Here is an 18,976-nt window from a genome sequence, read left to right on the forward strand (position 1 = left end):
AATAATCAGTCTCTCCAGGGAAGTGGTGGATTCCCCAGCACAGGCTACCTGTAAGATTCATCTGGACAGAGTGCTGGGACATCTGGTTTATGTCATGCCTTACCTGGAAAAGCAGGACCAGATGGTCCTAGCTGTCCCTTCCAGCCTGTCATTCCATGACTCTATAATTCAGGGTTTTGTGTATTGTCCTCACAGGCACATCTTTGCACATAATATAAACATGGCATCTTTAATACACCTTTAACCAGCTACGTTAGTCGTGTCGCGGCTCGCTGTGACCGCGGCCGCTGCTGCAGACTGTGCGCAGCACCGAGTACCCTGAGGCAATTAAAGGTTTATCAAGGGCGCTAATGGCAGGCTGGCACTGGGGCCGGAGGTACGTACGAGGGCTGCGGGGAAGTGTCGTGTCGCCTGGGAGCCACAGGGCATCGCCCACCGCCAGCGGGCACCAAGCGCTCATACTGCGCCGCGCAGGGACGCGGGCGGTGGCACCGGAGGCAGGCCCCAGCCCGAGGGGCGCGGCCGGGGACCCGCCCCCGGCCAGGCCCCACCGCCTCCCGTCCCTCCCGGCGCGGCGCGGAGCACAGCGGGGCGATGTGGCAGTGGCGGTATGTCAGCGGCCGGCAGCTGGATGGCTTCCGCCAGTACAAGGTAACGGCGGGACCCCGGGGGTCGGGGCGTGCGGGCGCGGCTTCTGGTCCTCCCGGTTTGGCGTGTCTGAGCTCTGGAGGGCTCCGCTCTGCCGCGGCTCAATGCCCATCCCAGCTCTGCCTTGCTCCACTCCGCTCCGCGTGCGGCCCGGCCATCCCTATGCCTGTGGAGGGTACCTCTGTGAACCCGTCGTGTTTCTGACCCGGCTGGGGTCTTCCTCAGACCCAAGTGAGCGAGTGAGTAGGCACCGGTATTTAGGAAGCGGCAGGTCTCTGTGGAAACAAAGTTGTAACTAGGGTTTAAGTGAGTACTGAAATGTTCGAAAGCCTGGTACGTTTTAAAAAACGTGGGTTGGGAGTAATACAGTGTTTCTGTAAGAAAGCCTGCTTTGCTGGTGCTTTTCTGGCTCTGTGCAAATTCTTCATACACAGGAATGTTTTGGCTTTGAGAAATGCATAAGAAAGCCAGAAAATAAGCTTACTTTAAATAATTTGAACTAAACCTCATGTTTGCAAATAACAAGCCTGCAGAATCCAAATGAATGGGTGGATCATTTGGTATTTTTATTTACCAACGTTATGTTGAAGACTTAGGAGATACGTGCTTTTTGTTCCCAGGACATTACAGGTGTCTGAGATAGGCTGTGCTACTCTGTTCACACAACTCTTACCTCGCTTCATGTTAAAAGCATAGGGGCATGCCAGCTTCCTTTATGTTCAGTTTCCTAAAGCAGCTCCTACCTCGTGCTCCCCATGGTTCTTTCCTTTACCATGCACCCTCCCAACCTGGCCTCCAACCCGAGCTCTCAGCTTCTCCCAGCTCCTATCAAGCGTTTCCCTTCCCCAGGCCAGCAGTTACGCCTGCTCACTGCAGGGTGAAGGGTGCTGAAGTCACTGTGGTTTCAGGAGCCTCCACCAGGTCCCTTCTTAGGAGCCTGTTATGCAGAGCAGGTAGTTAAAATGTACCAACCTGTCTGTGTTTCTCCGGTGAGGGTGGGATAAAACATGCTGCAAGCTGCATTTGGCCACTGGGCGTAAGTTGCACAGGCCTGTGCTTGAACACCGGAGCCACAGTCTAGACTGGGATCAGCAGAGGGAAAATAAAAAGCTATTTTTAGCATAAACAGATATTATTATTTAAGTAACATTCCTAAAATATTCGTGTTGTAGTACAAATACAAGGAACGGTTGTATCACATTCTTCCTTATCACTTGAATGAAAGTAGCTGCAAATAAGTGCAGATGGGGAAGAATCAAAACATTTTTTTACAACTTGTAATCACTGTGTGGTACTTAGGGATTACAGGGCAACTGATTAGCGAGAGACAGAATCGCATATCAAAACGTTTTACTTGAGTGTATTGAAATTGCTTTGCTTTCTTGGGAGCAATGTAAAGGCCGTAAAATATGCTAGGTAGTTTTTTTAACTGTAGGAAATGGACGTCACACTTGAGAAGTATCTGTTCAACTATGGTAAACTGTGGTAAGTACAGGTATTAGAAGGTGAAATCAGATCATCAGCTCTCTGTTATCTGAGCTGACTCAGGAGTGGGACATCTTGGAAATAAATAAATAAATGCAAATGACACGGGTTACACCCAGAGAGATACAGTTGCATGAAGTCAGTGCTGCTGAGCTGGTGGGGTATCTGCACAGTCTTCCTGGTGCTCCAGGAGGACACTGCAGCAATGCCCATTCCCAAAGTGCTCCTCACGATGGGTCAAAGTCCACCAAAATGGAAAAGGAGTGTAGCAAGGAGAGGCAAGGAGACACTACTTACTGCCATAATCTTCTTCCCCACCTCCTCACCTCACCCTCCCATGCCTAGGGCTGCTACCACAACCACAGCTTTGTTCTTGCCACTTCCCAGGCCTGAGACATGCTCTTCAACCTCATTGCCCTCTGGCTGCCATCTTCTCCATTCTCCTTATCAGCCTAGGGCCTCACCTCATCCTGCTTTTCCAGCTTCCCAGCTCCTCTGAAGAGACTGCTGCTGCCTTTGCTGCCTCCTCAACAGGACTGGTGTTAAACTCAAGTTACTGTGCCCAGCAGACACAGGTTACCTCTTTACAGTCACCTGGCTATCTCTACTGTGTGTACTCTGGAGGGGCACATAGGCTTACCTTGTGAAGAGCTAGATAATCTCCGAAAGGCTTTATTAGGCACATGTTGAGTATTGAGCTAAAATAGACCTGAAGCATCCCTTGGAAACTAGGTAGGGGCATCCACCTCTTAAGTGTGCATTACATTGCAACATTATCAGTGGCTAAATATGCTCCATACTTAACACAGTTTATCTGCTGAGCTGATCTGGGAGCTAATCATAACATAGATTAAAAAAAATAATTTGTGTAATCATCTCCTTTCATAAAGGTGAATTTAATAAATTAAAAAAAAACAACACTGTTCCACTTCAAATTTTTACACAGCTGAACTCATTTCTCTGCCATGAATGCTGCAATTGTATGTCTCAGGCACTGTCTGTCTCCTGTTTGCAGCTGGAGGAGGGCCTTGGCAACAAACCCAGCAGTTCTTTGCAAAGGGAATGGCAGACCTAACGAATGCAAAGATTTCAGCACCCTTTAGTCCATGGTATGTTAGGCTTTTGAAGCAAGTTTTCCTCAATTACCAAGCTCTGGTTTACATCACATAGTGGCCCTGGAGCACAAAAAATAGTCTGTTTGGATGAACCTAAAATAGATGTACTAAGAACACACAAGTATACCCAATGCATTTAGTCCATGGTATCATACTAGAAGCAGTTAAGTGTAAAACCTTCTGAAATCCTTCTAGGATGGATGCTGGATCCTTAGGACTAGCTATTTCACTATACAAATCTATTCCCATTTGTTCTGCATGTCAATGGAGATTCAGAGATTCAGTTTTCTTTTTTCTGCTCAAAAATGCACTGAGAACAACAGGTGGAGATGTGACGATAAGACAGTTCAGATGCAACCCTGGGTATTGCTGCTGTGGTAATTCTGCTGCCTTTTTGCCCATGAGGCAGGTGAGCAGGTAATGATTTCAGGACAGTTGCATGCTCAGGTGATGTGCAACTGTAGAGCAGAAGCAGCTGATACTTGGGCATTGTGCTATTCCCTAGGATCTGGAGTGACACAGCTGAAAAGCTGCAGCCAACTGCAGTTGTAGGGCTTAGTTCGTGTTCCTGCTTTTATATTCTTGGTATCAGCATTTTGCAGTTCTAGAGGAGCATTCATGGAGGTTCACAGCTGCTTTGGGTTTCTGTTGGAAACAAGCAGTTCTGTGACAGCCAGTTGCTGAGTACAAATAAAAGCAGAATTTGGTTCTTTATTTTTGTCCTCCTCACCAGAATGCAGTAATGTTAATGGTGAACTCTTGGTGCCATTGTCTCTTCTTATCACTGTGATCTTAGGATTTCCCTTGCAAATCTGCCTTGAATCAACTCTTCTACAGCACCTATGCACAGAGATTTTCCAAGCCAGTAAACTCTGACACTTTATCCTCTTTTAGAATGAAAGAGATCTAAGGATAAACTACAGAGGCTTGACTCAAAGTATAGGCTGTGGGAAATATGATTTAAAATATCAGAGGTAACATTAAAAATTAAAGTCCAAGTTTCCACATTTTCGTCTTTGTATGTTCACACTCTTTCTATCCTCTAAGCCATTATTCAGAGGGTAACTCTCTGTGCAGAGAACTGGGGGCCAGTAAATTAGGTATATGTGGTTTCATGTCAGTGGGACTTCTGATATTGTCCCACTGTCTCATAGGTAGGTAAAGGTAAGTAAGATGACATTACCTGATGCTAAAACACTTTGAAGAATAGGCTTATAATTCAAAATGTTCTTGAAAAAGGGACATAATGGCCAGAAATCGATACGAAGAAATTCAGTAAACAAGGTACAATGCAGAGGGGAAAGAAAACCAACATTTCGAGCATAAAATAAGAGACAATGTACTGCAAAAAAAGATCCTTAGGGATCAGAGCGTCAGCAGTGTTACGGCTGTTACGTTAAAGAGAAGAAAGCTCTGATGTTTGAAGTGTTATAGATATGTCAAAGGGTTACATATACTCCTATGGCTGACATACTGATCAGGTATCAGCTGAAATAATGTGTCCTGCTTGTTTTGTCACACAGTTTGCAATCCACAGCATGGCATCAGGAATATTAAGAGGCTTAGAAAAGATGAGCTGAGAGAAACAGTCTGAGTACTGTGCGAGTAAGAGCCTAACAGCCAGTTGGTCTTCATGCATGCCCTTAAAACAAACAACCCAAAACAAAACAATATGTAAGTTTTGGCTGTGCAAAGAGAAATTTAAAGCAGGTGCTACATCAGCCTTGTGTTGGTAAGGATTGCTGAAACAGGTACTAAGGGGGATTGTGCAATAATTTTACCAGTCTTATGAAATGGTTTGATTTCTCTGATGGAGGATTTACAGTCTAGTGTTGTTAAGAAGCAGTTGCTTACACCTTTTTTTTAGCAAAGTTTTGGGCAGTGTGTTCTATTTTAATGTGCTGATAATGGTCGTTTATCGCAAGCAACTGGCTCATTACCTCATGGTAACTTGATCTGCTTCCTGAATGCATGCTGAACGTGATGCTGCTTTAGGTGAATGTGCTGGACTAGAAGGCAGTTACTCTCAAGTTACCTGCCAGCTCTCATTTTTGTAGGTTGGGGAAACAAGATCAGACATATGATGATCACATTTCAAGGCTTGATTGTTTCTCTCATGCTGACTTGTACCAAAAGAGCAAAGTGTGTTGAGTATGATTCTATAATCTAGTGAACTACTTTCTGGAAGTTCAGGATCAATCCAGATACAAGGCTGGATTTTTGCTAAGTCTTTATGTATTTCCAAGGCTGCCTGTATAACTATGAAATATAGATACATAATGGGTCCTGCTCACATTAATTGAATGGGAGGTGGGTTTTTTTTATTCCAGTAGCATAAGGATTTGACATGATTTTGAAAATTTAGGACAGGAGACTTTCATTTGAATATTTATCTGGAGCTTCTTGGGAGGCAGTTAATACTGTTCATGATTGCAAAAAGACAATTTCATATATTATATCTAACATTTATTATAGTATATTTGCAGATTATATTTTTATTCTTTCTTATTTTTCAATTCCAAATACTACGTAAAAGCTGATATAATCAATTTTATCTGCTGTAGTTATTTTTTTCAAACCACCTGAGTTTAATAAAGTCCCTTAGACATCTTAGGCAGTGAAAACTAACATTTTCCACCTTCCACAGAACTCGTAAGTCAACAGCCCACTGTTCTACAAATAAAATCTTCCAGTCTTCTTTGTATTACTTTGACGGATTGGAAGACTGGGCTTATAACTAGAAGTTGTTGAATAATACGCAAAATAAACCAAATCATTCATTACCCTTATGCTTTCTGTCACTGTATTCATTTGTGAAAGGGTCAAGGGCCAACTGAATTGCAGAATTCTGAAAGACCAACTTCATGCGCATGCTATTTTGTATTCCTCAATCTGCTGTAATGGTAGCTGACATAATGTAGCATTTCAAAAGCTCTGTAATCATTATTTTCCTTATGCGTATCATATGCTAATGCTGATGAGCCAACAACATAATGAAATCACATCACAGAGATGCTGCATTTGATATTACTTGCTGCAGGACTTTTTTTCCAGTGATGGCGTAGTTGTATGTGGTTTTGAGTGCCACACTGCGCTCATGAATTTACAAAGGTTCATTAGATCACTTTGGGGACAAATATGCTGAATATCAAGAGTTGTACGCCTTGTTGAGTATCATAAAAGTGCAAATACCAATCACACAATTTAATTTTATTGCTTTATCAAGAGATGTTAATATTCCAAAGTTCTCATTGGATTTTTATGTGTAGGATATGCATGTAGATATGTACATGTTAATATACATGTAATTTTGTTTATTCATCTGTGTTTTAGTAGAAGACTGGTTGCAAAGATGTATCTGTGATTTGAATGTGGTTTATTTGTTATAAATCTGGGGAACAAATCTTATAAGCATTGTTTTGGAGAGGAAAGAATTGAGGGTTTGCATCTTTCTGTGAAATACCTTCTCTCTAGTGCATGAAGATCCTTGAACGCAATTGTTCAGCATATGTGGTACAGAACCCGTATTTAGCATCCTTAATGAGAACTGCAAGCCACATTTAACCTGTTTGCCCCTTTGGGCCTGGAGCAGTTTCTCTGGTTTCCTCAGAGATTTAGGTACACGCTCTGGCAGACCTCCAGCTACATGGGAATTTGGTCTACTGTTTGATCTTTAAAGGGCTGCTAGCACCTCAAAAGCACACTTCTATACAGGCACACAAATAGATGTAGCACAGAAGCTTGCTGTCATCTCCTTTTGCCAACCACAGAAGACCACTCTATAAAAAAAATACATAGAAATCAACTTCCTTGCCATGTTAGAGCTTCTTTGAATATGAATGGTTTAGGATAATGTTGTGCAGTTTCTGAAGAGTGTGCAGGTTTTGTTTTTATAGCAGGATTCATACACTTGCCAGTCTGGGCCAGCCTTTGTCCCTTATAGCAACAAATGTGCACCTGCTTTCCGTTATTCCTTGCTCAATATTTAATTATATTTCTGTGTTCTTTTCCATAATTTTGGCTTTATTTTAAGTGTTTGAATGTGTCCCACTAAACTAAGCCTTTTCCTGAAGGCAAGTTAGTCAGCATCCTTAATATAACTACTGTTGATGGAAAATGGCTGCTGACATCCAATGTTATCACCTCTCCCTGATCTGTGTGCTTACAGTCCTGTTAGTGAAAAACCAGATCTGTCTAGTCTCACATAGTGAGCAAGGACCTCAGTGTTGAGGTCAGCACATTATAACTTTTTGGCCCAAAATGTGCTTCTCCTTCAGTTGTAGTGTGGCTCTGATATCTCTCATCCCACATTTCAAGCATAGCTAGTCAACAGATCTGCAATCCATCAGCCCTTTACTACTGGCAGATGGAATTGTAGTAGTCAGGAAGCCAAACATGAGCCCATACTGCTCCCTGGCAGCAAAGAAGATCAACAGCATCCAGAGTTGTATTAACAGTAACACATCACATCAAGTAAAGGGGGAAGTAATTATCCTCCTTTACTAGGCCATATCTAGAACCCTGTGTCTAGTTTTGGGTCCCAAGTACAAAAGACACATCACCAAAATGGAGCAAGTTCAGTTGAGACCACAAGGGCAGCTGGAGTTGGGATATTTGCCCTATGAGGAGAGGCTGAGGAACTGGTGCTTGTTTGGCCTGGGGATGACACTTCTTCAGGGGCACCTAGCAGCAGCTCCCAAGTATCTATGGGGAAGTCCTTCAGATGATGGAGCCAAGCTATTTATAACAGTGTATGATGGGAAGACAACAGAAAACAGGCACAAGCTGAAGCAAGACATCATCACGCTGGATATAAGGAGAAAATTTTCCTAAGGAACACCGTGGAGGCAGTGACACAGGTGTCTTAGGGAGGTTGTGCAGTCCCATCCTTGGAGCTTTTCAAGGCCCAGCTGGATAAAGCATCAAATACCTGGTTTGAGCTCCTGGCTGAGCCTACTTTGAGAAGGAGGTGGGGCTATAGACTTGCTGAGGTCCTTTCTGACCTGAATTACCCTGTTATCCTAACCCATGAATGTGATCTTGAGGTGACTATACTGCTCTGCAAGCAAGAGGGTGCACCACTAGCAGGCATGACTCCCTGTCCTGATCCACAACTCCATGTGCCCTGTGACCTCATGAACATGGGTTCATAGATACCTTCATTAAGTGCCAGCATGCGGCATGTGACCCAATACATGTGTCAAGATTCCTGAAGGTGGAGAGGTCTGATTGATAAGTACATGTTTACAAAGAAGCATCACCAAGATCAGTTTACGTAATAACAGCTTCCTGATGCCTTAGTAATACCAGCCGGAATTGTCACCCAAACCATGACATTGGGGTTTGAGTATTTTATTTGGAGTAGTTTACAATGGAAGGAAAATTTAACCATTTTTTCTGGCCGTAAGTATGGACACGCTGATGGAGCGAAGGGGGCAAAGACAGAGGGGAGAGAACTCCTCAGGATCCCAGCTCAGGTAGCCTCTTCCCTCACAGTGCAGCTACATCCAGCCCTAGTACAGACATTGCAACTACTGGATAATAGAGTCCGACAACCTCAGACTCCAAAAAAGAAACATGCATTTGCATCTGAGCATGCCGTTACGTGTCCCCCACCACCTACTCTTTTCCAGGCTAAATTACAAACCCTGTTCTTTAGATTCTACTCATATGCTTCAGAACTCGATGTTTTAGGGGCTTATGACTCCTGTATTTAGGTATTGGTGATGTAATACAGATATGTATATGGATGGGGGGAAGGCAGGGTAGTCCAAACTATTTAAGCAATAGGAGATACAAATTTCAAGCCATTGTTTATGAATAATTAACTAAATGATGATATAGCTTAAACTAAATTTATTATTAGAAATAACAGGACTGTGCTTTGGAATACAGCAGTACTTCTAAACTGCTGAACATTTGGAATTCATTTGGCGTCCTGTATTGTGTAGCTCTGTTGTTTATAGCATACTTCTATTCCTCCCCTTTGTGAAGCTTTTGCTAAAACCCCAGACTGTGTCCCATAACACCTACAAACCTGTAAAAATGTATGTAATGTACAATTAAACCCTGTGCGTTTAAGGTATTTTAGGAATCTGAAAGATGGGTGGATAATAATCATCAGATGTGTCAGTATTTCAGTATTTTCTTTAATTTTTGTGTGGTTCCAGAAGTGTGAGATATCACAGAAAGGAAATTCATGTTGCATAAGTATGAAATAATTTGGAGAAGGGAGATTTCCCACTGATCTCTTTTAAATGGTGACTGGTTCATGTCCTGGATTGGGAGGGCCATTTTGCAGCCTTCAAAGCCACAAAACCCCTTGTTTAATGCCAAAGAAAGTGTTCCTCCATTGTCATTTCTTCTCTCCCCTTGTCTGTCACAGAACACAGGTATTGTGAAATTTCATAATCAGAGAGGAGGTGTGATGAAAGAAGCTGTAGGAAGGTATTGGTAGCTGTCAGCGTGCTATGCTGGCAGGGGGAGGTGGGGGCCCTGGGGCAACAAGGTTGGGCCTAGCAACCCATCCTGTCCCACTGGTAGAGGCTTAGTTGAAAGATCCAAGGAAGCAAGGCTGGGATGCTGTTGCTGCCCTCAGCACCCACGAGGGCACCCAAAGAAGAGGCCCTCAGAGTGATAGCTAGGTCATGCATGGTACATGGTAAAACCTCATCACTTGCTTCAAATACATGCTATGGAACATCAATTTTTCAAACCCTTTCCATCAGCAGATCCCTCAAAATTTTCCATCCATGATGTAGGTCCCTGTGTATAAGTATAAGCCAAATGACAAGAAGCTCATGTTTAAATGTGCTGGAGAAGTGACCAGTAGGTGTTCAGGTGGCATTGTGGAAACGTGCCATCATGCAAATATTGTGGAAAACCACTCTGCAGAGGTACTATTTTCAATAGCTCACTTGTTTAAAGGCCTCTTTTGAATCTGATGTATTGATTCTCAGCTGGTTTAGGCTGCCTTCAATTATCTTCATGAAAAGTTAATTTAACAGGAGTAAGGAATGATTTGTTTTCCCCCTCCCATTTTCATTCATTTTGAACAGATGTAAATGACTGCAGGCTCAAAGGTCTTTTAAGACTTTGATAGCACTTTAAAAGTTTGATAGTACTTTGAACTGGTTTTAGAGTGATAATTTATGTGGAATAAGATGGGGGGGAAACTCACTGCATTTTAGCTCCTCTCATTTTGGTGCTTCCCCCTTTGGAAGTATGAGGTATCCTTTATCTTCTGCATTTAGGCAGAGGTTACCTCAATTCATCAAATATCTATCATGAGGTGATGACATGCACAGGTACATCTGCCATGGTGCATCGCAAGGCAAACACTTGATTATCTTGTAGTAACCTCTTTACATGTTCTCACCTTTTCTCATCATTTGCTCTTTTGCCAGGTGTTGCTTACTAATGGAGAGGATTTTTTTTTTCTGATGGGTAATGTAAATACAATGAACATTTGACTTAAGATGAGGTTCCCCATGCCTGCAGGACCACTGAGTTATTAAAACATCAGCACGTAGGTAGAGCTATGGCTTTTCCATACCTGTGCCTGACCTGGCAGAGTTTGCTTGTGGAAAAGGGCAGGTATCACAATGTTCCTGGTCTTATCCAAGTCCTTATGTCGTCGTTAGATGGTGCTCATGTTTTCCATGTGGGAGCAGCTAATGTATTCTTTTGTACCAGGCATTTAACTTCACATGTAATACTTGAGGTATCACAGAACCATATATTCAACATCCTGCAACCTAAAACATGATTACTAGCTAGTATATAGCTATTTAAAACAATTTATCTGTGAAAGAAACTTTTCAGCTTTTACATTTTTAATAGTCTTCTTTATTTCCTCTTGTAAAAGTGAACTCAATTATGAAGTTGAGCCAATATGGGCAGATTTTCTTTGAATAAACTGGTAATGCTTATACTTAAATTATCTGTATAAAGGTGACACCTTTAGCAATAACGGGCTGTCTCCTTTGCTATATACTCAGGGTGAATCACAGCCCTTCTGTGCCTCAGTTTTCCAGCCTATACAATGGAGATAATAAATCATGTGCTGGCTCATGAATTCAATGAAAATCTGCTGATTTTGGGGCAGAAATGTGAAGTGCTGCAAATTTGTTGCTACTAATACAGAATTAAAACATACAAAGTCATCTGGATGCCAACAATTCAAATTCAAATGATGTACAACAGTTTTACTCTGTATCTCTGAATGTATACTGTATGCCACAGTATGGTGCTACCTGAAACAAGATAATTTAAGTACAAGGAAGGAATAGTCTGTTAGTGTAAGGAGCAGCCTGAGTTGAATGAACTATTTCCCAGCAGTTAAGGCAACTACATTTCTTGCAACTTGTTTTCTCTGCTGACTGAAGTTTGTGCAGGCATGCTTTGTATCCTCCTCTTCATGATAGTCATTCCAATATGTTATTGTGATACCTCTACAGTGCAAGGCTGGAGAGGGCCAGGAACCCCAGTGGAGATCCATCCAGCTGGCTGCTTTGATTAATGGTTAGCTCACTCCCTGTTTTTCTCAGTTCTAGAAGGTCTCTCCAAGACAATAGTAGGCTTTGTTTTGGAAATGGCCCATTCTGGAGGCAGTACACACCATTTTTTGGCGCTTTCCATCCTTCAGCTCTCTCCCAGCATGGGTGTTTGGAGTTTTGAACATGCAAAATGCTCACTTGCATGCCTTGTGACTGCCATTGTGTAGTCTCTAGATCGGTTCAGACACTTTGAACTGAAAGGTACCCACTGCTAATACTGTCTCAGGTGTGCAGGGCCAGATAATGAGGCCCAAATGCCCTCCATCAGATACTGTGAGGTGTGGATGTGACCAGTTTACAAAAAGGGGAGGTATTTCTAAGCTGTGTGGGTGTGAGCCAGAAGGTTACCATTCATCTTGTATTTAGCAGTGCAGACCTTGGTCAATGGGGGTGCTTTTGACCCACAGGTGGGCTGGCCTCTGCCCTGCCATTCCAGAACAGTTGTAGGTCTTCTGACCTTTGTTTTGGGTCATTTTTCTTTCTCTTCTTTTTCTCAATTACTTGTATTTCCTTTCTCTTACTTTTCTTACTGTTCATACCCCTTTCCCCCTCTTCACCTTAATCCTCTATCCTCTTCCCTCTAAGGCAGCTGACCAGTACAGACTTGGTGCTGTGCTGGATTCTCTGGATGGAGATTAAGATGCAAGAACACAGAGTAAAAGCACATCTTAAGTGTGCTGCCTGAATCAATGTGTATTGTGCACATGTATCTGGTGTCTGTATTCTTATTTCTAGCTCTGCTAGAAGATACTAGTAATGTAGAGAGGGAAAGCAGATGGCTTTCAACAAGTTATCAGCTATTAAAAAACACCCAACCAAAACAAACAGCAGAAGCATTTTCAGACTTGGGAGTAAGATGGGGTTGTTTAATGCCATTTTTCCTATTCCTTCACTCCTCCCTCCCAAGTATTACAAATTCTTAAAAAAGGTATTTACACAGAAGCTCTCTGCTTAATTCAAGTCATTCTTCTTTGTATAAGGACAATGAAGATCCCTTTTCTAGTGGAGAAAGTGTCTGCTGGGGAGTACTTAACACTTGTATCATTTTTGAACATAAGAACTTCCAACGTGCTTATCCTTCACTTTGTAAGAGTCCTGAAAAGGACAGAATTACGCAACAGGAAATGGCAGTACTTCTTTAATGTCAGGTTCAGTGCACTCTTACATTCATCTCCATTGATTGTAATGTGAACATTTTACTCAGTAATTTGATTTTCTGAGCAGCCATGGACATTAAACTCCCCAGGATTTCTTGGCCTTGAGGTTAGCAGCTTCTTGGGAGCAGAGCAAAGCAGGGTGTTAAACTGTATAGCAGATTCTATTTCTAAAGTTTTATTTTTGCCGTGGCAGAGAGCTAGCAGAATGCTTTTTCCATGGGTTTTTCCTTTGGTTTGGCTACAAAAGATTACTGATGAGGGAAGAGCAAATTTCCATTCTCCTGCAAGTTTGCTGAATATTCCTTCCTTGCCCAGAGGGCCACGGCTCAGCCACAAACATAGGAATGAACAGGATGAAATATGATGGGTCTTGAAATGTCTTTAGATGACAGAAGCTGGCTGTAATTCTACTTTTTTTTCTAATAACAACTGTTTTTTGGTGCTTGATGTTGGAAGTGATCAAGCAAACAAAAAGCTGGCTCTTAGTTCATGTCACATACAGAGATATGTTGGAAAGCCACATAATCTCTTGCAGTTTCCGTTTAAGAAAATATAAAAATTAAATAATCTCCATATAATCTCTTATATTTCCTACTTAAGAAAATAATTTTAAAGAAATTAAATTGTTTTACTTTTTTCTTTTTTTTTTTTTTTTTAATTTCTGGAAGCAAGTAATAGTACTGGACAACCAGTGAGTATTTTGGGTAGAAAGCCTCATTTTGCTGTTGTTATTTAACTAGGACTTTGTGATTTTATTCATGATTTTGGAGGCTTGGCATGGAGGGGAAAAGGAGAAAGCCAAAGCAGGAGGAGGATTGAAGGTCACATATTTTGACCTTTGTGCATCCTTATCCAGGTATGGCTGAATTCATTCAATTTGCTGGTCAGCAAATTATTATGTACCTCACAGCGTCTTTGAATACCACTTGCGGTAGGGAAATGCTTAACAGCTACAGTGAAACTTTGGATAGATTCCTGGTTACTGGGAACCTCAACAGTGCTAGTGGATGCTTTGAATTTTCTTCATTTTCAGAGGATTTCCATACTTTTTATGTGAATTCAATACTAGATGACTGTTCTATTGGCATAGGTATTGTATGGCTTGGTATTCTTGTTTGTTTTGGCATAAATATAATCAAAGACCGTGAATGGTTCAGACTGGGATAATTTGCATACAAGCTGGACCCTCAAAAGATCAATCATTTGTAATAATCAGTGTCTGAAAGGTACAATATAAAATACAGCATCTGGAGCTGCAAAGAAATATAGAATACTGAAAACTTTAGTTTTACCAGAAACTCATTTTTACTGAGGCAATATATGTATGTATTCTGGCAGAAAACCCATCAGTGGCAGAATTGTGGCATGTTTTAAATAATATGGGTGGCAGAAGCAGATAAAAATGACACACCTAAGTGACACTTCCAGTAGTTTTAGAAAAAACAAAAGGTGATGTACATTTCACTAAACTGTACTTTTTATTCCATGGGGAAAGTTAGTCTGCGTAGTCTGACCAGTGACTGATAGGTAGGCACAACATGTAACTGTGTAATATTAATTTTATAAACATAATACATTTATTATCTGTGATTAAAACTTAACCACAAATTACAGAACAACTATGGAAATGGTTTGTTTTGCCCAGAAAGTAATTAAAATGTATCCTTTGTGTACAACTGGAAAAAAGAAACGTGTGGAAGAGTTCTTAAGCACTCCATAGCCTGATATCCTCAGAAAGATTACATGAAAAGTCATAGATTGTGCATTCGAAACCTGAAGCATGCTGCATTCATCTTTTGTCCCGCTTGCACTTGTCCACTGAAAGCTCTTAGCTCAGATGTGTGCAGGTTAAGTGTGTGTTTATGTGTGTGTGTGTGTGTGTGTGTGTGTGTGTGTGTGTGTGTGTGTGTAAAAGCTTGGAGATGGGGATACTGAAACAGGTTAATCTTGCCAGACTTTAGTCATCTAAAAGATGCCTAAGTTTAAGACAAGTGTCTAAGCTCTTTTGAGAACTAGTGACTTGAAACAAGTACTTCCAGAGTGCAATCTCATCCAGAGGGTAATTGACTAAGAGAGACTGATAAATTAACTAGAGAAAGAACAATTAGCTGTTAGCTGGTTAGGTGACATGAAAGCCTTTCTGTCATCAGCTCTTCTCCATGTGAACAGCTTTGACAAGTTGTGGTTTAGCACACCTCTATCTTCTTCCCATTGTCCACGGGTGATGATTGGACAGTGCTGTATAGATATATCTGAATCTTTATGTGAGTCATATGTATATAACAACATAAGCCATACATGCACTTTCAAAGTCTTTCTAAAATAATTACATATACTACCCCAGTGATGACTAATTTCTTCCACTGTGGACTTAAGAACATAGTTTTGAGTGGTATTATCAGATTGTTCCGTGTTCTGCAATCTTAAGGCATGATAAAACTTGATACTATCATCTGAGGAGAAAGTAGACAACAGCAATTTGGGGCGGGCTTGGATTTCTGAAATACTTTCTGCAAAATAAACAGACGTACTCATTGGAATTTATAAATACATGTGATGTTTTGCATGTCACTCCAATAGGTAAATTTTACTGTGGTAATGAACTATGCTAATTTAGAGCTTATTTTTATCATAACATCACCTTACATTAATTACCATAAGGCAAATGCAACTGTGTTACTATGTCAGAAGCTATGTATCTCCCTGAGAAAATATTCCACTTAAGACCATATTCTATATGCACTATATATTCCAAGCACTAGCACTGAACTGCTGCTCAGACTATGCATTACTAATAGTGCAAATAAAGAAATTAAATCCAAAATATGGTGGAAATGCAGAGTCTTATAGGATAACTTTTAAAATGATTAAGAATTTAAAAGTAAAATGTGACTACAGAAATGTTTGCCATTTCACAAGCCTAAACTTTTGTGTTAGTACATGCAGTTGCTATCAAGATAATTGTAAATCAGGCCAGTGCTTTTAAATTAAATTAAAGCTGTATGAATAGTCAACAGAGTAAAATAAATTGACACCACTCACACTCAGAGGGATTGTTCTTAGATGCTGAAAGATCTAAAGTGATGGGAAAATACGTGTTGTTCAGTGCTTTGTTTGACATGTTTGCTTTTTTCCTCACAGTACAATGCTGTGGATACAAATCCTTTATCTGTGTATATTATGCAGCCCATCTGGAACAATATTATTAAGGTAAGAATTTTGTTTTAATAGAAATATCACATGATGATGTAAGATTTTATTTATTATTTTTTAAATATGGCATGTATTTTCATTTAAAAATGCAAAGTGATCAGTAAAGCTGAAATGAAGATATCTGTATATAAGAAACATGTTTTGGGATATATAGCTGTATTTGAGTATGTCTGGATTTTGAGGTGGGTTTTTTATTTCAAAAATAAGGTTTGTTATTTTTTTTCTGATCACTATATAAAAGGAATCTGTTTCTTTTTTGCATCTTTCATTATTACATCTTTCATTAAACAGCTTTGCAGACACTGATGCGTTTACTGAGTACAAATTATTTTTGTGCAGCATATGCTACCTAACAACAGCCTGGCTTTCTCTCTGTGTTGTGCACATGATTTTATGCAAGTACTGTCTCATTTTCTCCCAAGGGTACTTGCTCAGGGGAGCTAGGCATTTCTCTAAGAAGCTGAGAAGGAGAGCGGTTACCATGATCACCATAACGATTGGAAGATGGCATCTCTTGAATGCATTATCATAGGCAGTTTTTAAAAATAAACTGGCTCACAATAAGTTTTGATATTGTTGGCAAAAAAAAACCCTAAAACAACAACGTTATCTGAAATAAATATGAACTTATTGATCTCCAAGGAAGCAATGATTTCTGCATCTGCCTTCTTAGGGGAGATCTTTAAAGTGCAGCAGACTTGAAAACAAGCCTATATACAAACAAAAAGGATGTATGTGGTCAGAGTGCTGTTGGATCTGCCGTCCTTGGGTTCTATAATTCAGGTATTGTTTATGCTTGATATAGCAGGAAAATCAATCTCTTGCTCATGACCTCAACCTTAATTTCATGGAAGTGTTTGTATGACCTAACTTAAGAATTAAAAAAAAACCCACACAAGGTATGAGAAAAAAGCTATTGAAAGATGAGAAACTGAATTCAGCAATTCAGCTAAAAGACCCTGTTTTCATTCCAATCATAATATTGAGGATAACAATGAAGCAGAAAAGCATACCCCACCCCACACCCCGCTCAGCATCCTGGAGTCCAGCACAGAAGGTGAGTAGAGGCTGTACTGTGTGCTTTCACTTTGGTTTAGGAGATCCATGGGTATTCATCTGCTGTCAGATTCAAGGGAGACTATTATCAGCTAAAAACTTCCTTTAGAGATAAGGTCTTCAAATGATTGCAGGGTTTTCCCAGAAGAAAAGCAACATTCTTGACCCATGTAGCATAGGGTGATAGATCCTATTAGAATGCTACCTCTTTCGATTTCTTTAAACCTTAAATTTTAGGTAAACATGATTTGGTTCACTTCTTGCTGCAGGAGAACCTAAACCAGAGCACAGGACTGAAAACCTATTTCAAAAGCTGGGAGATCTGAGTACAGAACCAAAGGCTGGAGTGCATACTGTCTGTACTTTGTTATTTGGCTTGATTTGAACCCTGAAGATACAGCAATGAACATTCTGCTTTGCCTTCTGGTGCCAGAGCATTGCACGATAATTCTCAGTGACTATCACAAGGATTTAGAGGGAAATTATATTGCTTTCAGTTTTCGTAGAAGTAGTCATTCTAACATGAAAAATACTGCCAGGTAAAATCAGTCATGCAGAGGAGCTGCACAGCTGCAGAGGGGAAAGCAGGATGTAATGGAGATTGCAGTAGAGTCATCTTGATTGCTCCTAGAGATAAAAATCAGAACTGGGAGAGTACATATGAATCAGTTAGCTTTTAGTTTCTAATCTGGTGAAAATAAACATTCCACAGGGACTATTTTTACCACATTCTAGAGGCGTTAAACCAACCTAAACTTCACAGAGCCAGGCAAACAAACAAACAAACAAATCTATGAGAACAGAGGCTCTGGATTTAGGTCTGGCCTTTCATCTGTCAGTTTAGTCCTATTTACAACACAGGTTTGTCTATGTTCTGCAACAGAATTCATAGGAAAGTATGTCTTCTACGAATGAGACATTATCATTCATTGTAAGATGTATTTCCTATGTTATGAGAAATTAAGAAGAGCCTGACATATGATATGGGAATTTATGAGTTGGGATCTTGACATAATAAGAAATGAAAACATGTTATCATAACCCATCTCATTTACCTGTGGTGGGGATCCTAGGAAAGCAAAGAATTTGTGCATTTAAGTTAGAAATCTTCCTGAAAATCTTGAGCATGACCTTCCTTCCTTTTCTCTTCCAAAGACATCTTTCTTATGCACTGTATTATGTGCCTGTGTCAATTTCAGTGTGGTTTTTGGATGTATGTGGTTCAGAAATGTGTTGAATCTGATGCTGAAGCAGAAAGTGAAAGGTAATGTTTAATGCCTGAATTCTATAATGGGCTTGAAGTATTCTGAGATACTCCTGTCTGTGGCAGCTTTTCCACATTGTATGAAACTATACACCTGTAGGAAACTACAGAGTAACAATTAACTTTCTCTGTGTGTTGTTTAAAACTGTTCTGATTTTGCAACTATATGTATTTTGTCTTTAATTAATTCAATGTTCCATCGTTTTGCCTTTAATTAGAAGATTTGTATTTTATGATAAAGCACACTCGTGCTCTCTGACACATAACGGATAGTACTACTTGGCTACATAAATTGAATATTCCTCCTCTATTTGTATTCATGTGAAATCACATTTATGCAGGACAATGAGAGGAAAAGGAGGAAATCCCACTGGGATACGCAGGTGTGTGCCAGCTTCACTGAAGTCAATTACTTCCCCCTCTCTTGCCTTTATAACCTTTGATTTTATCACTAGAATTGGGCATTAATAGAATTTTAGT

At 40.6% G+C, this 18,976-nt stretch overlaps 1 protein-coding gene across 1 annotated transcript in view; it reads left to right on the forward strand.

Moving 5' to 3' along the window:
- The first annotated feature begins 567 nt into the window (after positions 1-567).
- The window catches only part of LOC133212971 (ethanolaminephosphotransferase 1-like), a 54,900-nt gene continuing 36,491 nt past the window's right edge, over positions 568-18,976 (forward strand). Inside the window, exons 1-2 of the mRNA XM_061354875.1 lie at positions 568-651; positions 16,105-16,173. Of these exons, the coding sequence (XP_061210859.1) occupies positions 595-651; positions 16,105-16,173 (126 nt within the window). The 5' untranslated portion in view covers positions 568-594. The remainder of the gene's footprint in view (positions 652-16,104; positions 16,174-18,976) is intronic.

The sequence above is a fragment of the Neopsephotus bourkii genome, unplaced genomic scaffold (assembly GCF_033783945.1).
Source record: "Neopsephotus bourkii isolate Nb327-2 ecotype Australia unplaced genomic scaffold, CSIRO-AGI_Nbou_v1 NB_753, whole genome shotgun sequence".
NCBI classification, from domain to species: Eukaryota; Metazoa; Chordata; class Aves; order Psittaciformes; family Psittacidae; genus Neopsephotus; species Neopsephotus bourkii.